Source organism: Gobio gobio, assembly GCF_949357685.1.
Source record: "Gobio gobio genome assembly, chromosome: 17".
Taxonomy (NCBI): domain Eukaryota; kingdom Metazoa; phylum Chordata; class Actinopteri; order Cypriniformes; family Gobionidae; genus Gobio; species Gobio gobio.
Genome location: NC_137110.1, coordinates 35496954 through 35502451, shown reverse-complemented (window position 1 = coordinate 35502451; position 5498 = coordinate 35496954). Strand labels below are relative to the sequence as shown.

Here is a 5498-nt window from a genome sequence, read left to right as displayed (position 1 = left end):
AGAAAAGAAAAAAAAGGAGAAGAAAAAACCATTAGCATACATGCAATAGCGATTGCAATGCCAAAATACACATCAGATCACATCTCACATGATTCTTGTTTTGACTGTTTTGGAATGTGAGACTGTGTTAGTGACGTTCTAATTTAAGAGACAGCAGCCAGCGCTCGCGGCTCTGGCGCGTCAGGACAGTTCCACATAAGCGGATGAAACTGGACCAATAGCGAGCGCAGAGTCGCGGTGGGCGTGGTCAGAGCGCACGGTGGAGACGCTTAAACCGAAGGAGCGTAATTCAAACTCACACTCCAGTAGATGATCACAGCTGATCCTGCGAGGAGCAATTTATTGTGACTTCCATCAGGTCGGAATGAAACGCGGCCAAGCAGAAGGGACAAGGACGCTGAAATAACTCAAGGGAGGACGATAAAGCACATCTGAGATGCTCGACCTTTTTCTCGTCCAGACATTTCTCAGCAAGGGATTTGCGCCGTGTGTTTGTGTTTTAGTGCACTTGTCTCGCTCTGTTCTTCTAACGAAAAAAATCCGTTTGGCACTGAACTAAATCGAAACAGATGCAAGGGCTTTACGAGCTGCGCCTACAGAGAGTCATTCGCAGGATTACCAAAACCTCAGAGAGTGTCAGTGTATGACACTGTCCAGCAGTGAGATCCTCATCTGAGAAGCACAGGGGAGACAGCTGCTCCCACAGATTTCAGGACTTCATAAACTATCCATATAAGATCATCATATGAGTGCAGCTTTCAGTTCACCGTTCATGATGATGCAGCGTCCGGTGGGAAGCACTACTGCATTCAGCATTGACTCGCTCATCGGAGGTCCACCGCAGCCCAGTCCGGGACATTTCGTATACACGGGCTATCCCATGTTTATGCCCTACCGGTCAGTGGTGCTACCTCCGCCGCCCCCGCCACCTCCTCCAACTCTCCCTCAGAGCGCTCTCCCCGCGACCCATCCGCACCACCCGATCCCGGGCTTACCCAGCGGGTTCTGCTCCAGTCTGGCGCAGGGCATGGCGCTCACATCCACGCTAATGGCCACATTACCCGGCGGCTTCTCCGCTTCGCCATCTCAGCAGCACCAGGACGCGGCGAGGAAGCTCGGGTCTCAGTCTATTCACGCCATGTTTGATAAATCTCAGGATATTCGTTTGGATGGAGAGGATGGCAAAACGTTCCCAACGAAAGATTCAACGACCCTTCAGTCATTTCACGACTCGCAGTCCGTGCACACCTCTACAGGTGAGTTAAAGCCAGCCTCTTCACACATTGGTTTTCAGAGGATGCATTGTGAATAATTGTGAATATTGTTTTGAGAAGTCCTTAAAAATAGTATTTGAAGTGCAAAACTGATCATGCCATGCATGTTAAATAAAAGTAAAACAGACCCATACCTAGTTGTTACTGATTCGTGTGTTCTCATTTTATAATTATTGAAATAATTATATTTATTATTTTATACGTTTTATTTTTACTGCTTCAATCCAATTGTGTGGGCCACTCTTAACCCGTCCGCTTTAGGCCTGCGCTAAAATTAATTTTGTCACTTAAATTCCATTTACCGAGTTGCACCGAGGAGGGACGGAAATAATTATATAAAATCTCCCGGAAATGAAATGCCATGATTGTGGAATTTCAGTCACACACGTGAATTAAAGGCCCATATCAAGTTTTCCAGGGAATAGTGCCTGAGGCCGAGCTGCCATCAAAGACTAAATTAGCTCATTTTAATTGAGGGATCGGAGGGCCAGCGGTGTTTAAATGTCCATAAAACCGTAAGCAAAATTCACTGTCGCCTGGATCATTTATATGTATGCAGAGTAAAATAAATGAAGTCCCACATTATTATAATAGGCCATGTCTGCAACGTAAAGAAAATGGACAATAGCTAAAGGTATGGAAATGATGGTCTATGTAGATACAGTGTATTTTCAAAAAAAGACAAATGATCTTAAGAGATGTAGAAGGGGGCATACTTTTAGGCCGGTTTCAGAAGTCTTGTTTTGAGGTGTGCAAACTACTTTTCTAAGAGATCCATCACCGTGCGTAATTGCGCGTAAAAGTGGCAGCAATAAACAGGAAGAATGTGTTGCGAGACAAGACTAAGATTCTTATGAAAACACACAACTTGTTTTCCACACTATTCAAAAATAAAAACACAAATTTCTTCACAGCAGATTCTTAAACTAAATGTTTTCTTCTTATAACTTAAGGCAGTTCTCACAGTAATTCTATTTTTTAAACCCATAGTGCGAGGTCACAGCAAAGACGACGCGAAGGAGGATGAGTGTCACAGGAAAGATGAGAGCTTCTCCATGGACAGTGATTTAGATTACAGCTCCGACGACAACGGGCCCGGGAACGCGATGTGTCAGAAGGAAGATGGAGACAACGGAGGACTGGACGATGGCGTCCACGGTGGGAATGGGGCCGGAAACACCACGTCCACCGGGAAAAATCGGAGAAGGAGGACGGCTTTTACGAGCGAGCAGCTCTTAGAACTGGAAAAGGAGTTTCACTGTAAGAAATATCTATCCCTCACAGAACGCTCACAGATCGCCCATGCCTTAAAGCTCAGCGAGGTTCAAGTCAAGATCTGGTTTCAGAACCGGAGAGCCAAGTGGAAACGTGTCAAAGCGGGCAACGTGAACTCCAAAACCGGAGAGCCCTCCAGAAACCCGAAAATTGTGGTGCCCATTCCGGTGCATGTTAGTCGGTTTGCGATACGCAGCCAACACCAACAGTTAGAACAGGCCAGACCTTGATACACTATAGAGGACCGAGACAATTCTAGCGAGAGGACACAAATCAGCGAATCCTAAATATGACCAAACTGTTCTTGAGGCTGATGTTTCCGAGGAACCCAGGACACGCAACCTATCCAGCTGATAGTTTGTGCTACACATAGTTTTCGTTCAAACTACAAAATTCTTCAAACGGGGAAAAATCAGCAACAGACTCAGCTCCAACTGCAGTTTTATTTACAACCTTGGACCAAATCACGAACAAATTGTATTTAAAAACATAATCAGTTTTATGTTTAGTTTTGTGTGACTGTCTAGTTCATGTGTTTTTGGCAGAGATGAATATTATCCTAAAAGGAGCACTTCTGGTCTCTGCTGAAGAACACAACAATTTAATTCAATTAATAGTAAAATTACCACCATTCCCTCGAATTTATAAAACGACCTGTTAAATATGTGCTTTTTTATTTTTTATGGTAAATAGCCTTTATTTAATTTTTTTCTTCTTGCATTCATTTCCCTTTTTCTGTAACCTTTTTCAGACGTCACGGGCACGTTGCTAATTTATTTAATATTGTGAGAGAGAAAAAAAAAACTTGCTAACGTTTCATGAGTTTACTGACTTCAGATTATTGTGTGGATTAAAGCTGGACCATAAACAATTGTAAAGAAATTTGTCCTTTTTTTAAATGCAACACGTAAGTCATCCATTCACTGAAGTGCGCGTGAGGGGGAAATAACCTATAAGTTCTCATACCAACATAATCATCTCAAATAAATTGAGTGGGCTAGACTTTGTTTTTATTATGATCTTTTCTTTATAATTTGTAGCTAGATTTTAAACATCATTTAATAATAATATTTACTGCTAATAATATTTGACTGCCCTTGCAGGACGGACTTGTGCTTGCGCCATCTGTTCCGCGCAGTTTCTGCTCTGTTAGTACACATGATCTGAAATCATCTAACCTTGTCAGGTTTGAATCTGCTGTTGTGACAGGAGGGTGTGGCTCATGAATAGATCTCAGGGTCAGGGTGAGAGACACACAAGCGCGTGTCAGCCTTGATCTCCGGCCGGAGTCACTTTGCTGGACCTGCCTTATTTTATAGGATGAAAAGAGCCTATTCGTCCCACACGGGGCATGTCGGGAAAGCTTGAGACGCAAATGTAAATCAAATACAATTTCGCAAACAGCCTCTGCTGTATATTCAATTGATTTCAATGCAATAATTCACACCATGCATCTCTTGAAATTTCAATATTTTTATGTTCATATTTTTTGTTCTGTAGCCTACTCATTTCGACAAATAGCACATAGGCCAATTAATTAGTATAACCTCGTTTTAAAAAGAAAAACTAATTTCAATACTTCATTTATCAATATAATCATATAATATTAGCTATATATTTTTGCATTTGTGTCAGCGTGCAAGCTTGTCGTAATATACATTTTTCTCAAATCTCAACAAGCGTAGCCTACTGGTTCATACAAATTTGATTCCAAATTCGACGGATTTAAACGAGTTATATTTACAGCAAACTAACAACCAGGTTCATGACAATAAAGTACTTTAAAAGTCTAAATTTTACACATTCATTACAGCCATTTAAGAACATAATTTATTGAGAATTAATATAAGTAGAATTTGTAATATGTATGTAACTTTTTTATTAATTTAGGAAACATTTATTTAATAGTTAAATTATTTTTTAATCAAGGAGAAATAAGTAAATACTTGGTAAATGAGAAAGTAAAACAATATAGTAACGTTCTGTGTCCATGTTACAAGCAATATGCAATTATAATTAAATACTTTAATAATAACAAAAACAATGTAGGCTAATTACAGTCTACTGCGCAAAATCATAAGTTAAGTACGTTGTTTTTTGAAGCATGTATCTTTGTATATAGAGAGTAACATGAAAAATGTAACGTGAAACTAAAAATTCTTATGACTGCAGTGGTTGATAGATTATTCAACTGGAATCCACATTTTTCTTCCTAGAGAAATTGAATTTTTGTTGGTAGTAGATTTATAGTTGTATGCAAGTGCAAGTCCGGAGCATTGCAATAGATCAGACATCATCAGTGCCTCATCGTCATTGATACACACACACACACACACACACACACACACACACACACACACACACACACACACACACACACACACACACACACACACACACACACACACACACACACACACACACACACACACACACACACACACACACACACACACACACACACACACACACACACACACACACACACACACACACACACACACACACACACACACACACACACACACACACACACACACAACATTGAAATGTGCTGGTCTGAATGATGCTGGAAAACAGACAATGCATTAATGTCCATCCATTATAAGTGACACGAGAACTGGACAGAAAGACGTTTAAAAAAAGAACCGTGATAAGACACAGAGAGCGAAAGAGAGATCCGACAATTGCCTAAACTCTAATGAATTTTTTTGCAAATTGTAATCAAGCCTGGCCGTAGTGGCTGACAGATAAATGGGCCCGCGGGGATTGGCTCGAGCCTCAGCTTTTCACTCCAGCTTGTCCCTCCTGCACTAAATTAACAGCGTCAAATTAACCTCCAATGATTAATCCTGACGGAGAGCACTGAAAAACACACACACACACACACACACACACACACACACACACACACACACACACACACACACACACACACACACACACACA

At 41.2% G+C, this 5498-nt stretch overlaps 1 protein-coding gene across 1 annotated transcript; it reads left to right on the top strand.

Annotated features, from left to right (window-relative positions):
* Window positions 1–297: 297 nt before the first annotated feature.
* gbx2 (gastrulation brain homeobox 2) lies at window positions 298–3424 on the top strand. The gene is made up of 2 exons (XM_079840661.1): window positions 298–1256; window positions 2265–3424. The coding sequence occupies exons 1-2, from the start codon at window positions 746–748 to the stop codon at window positions 2777–2779; spliced, it is 1026 nt and encodes a 341-aa protein (XP_079696787.1). The 5' UTR covers window positions 298–745; the 3' UTR covers window positions 2780–3424.
* Window positions 3425–5498: the final 2074 nt, after the last annotated feature.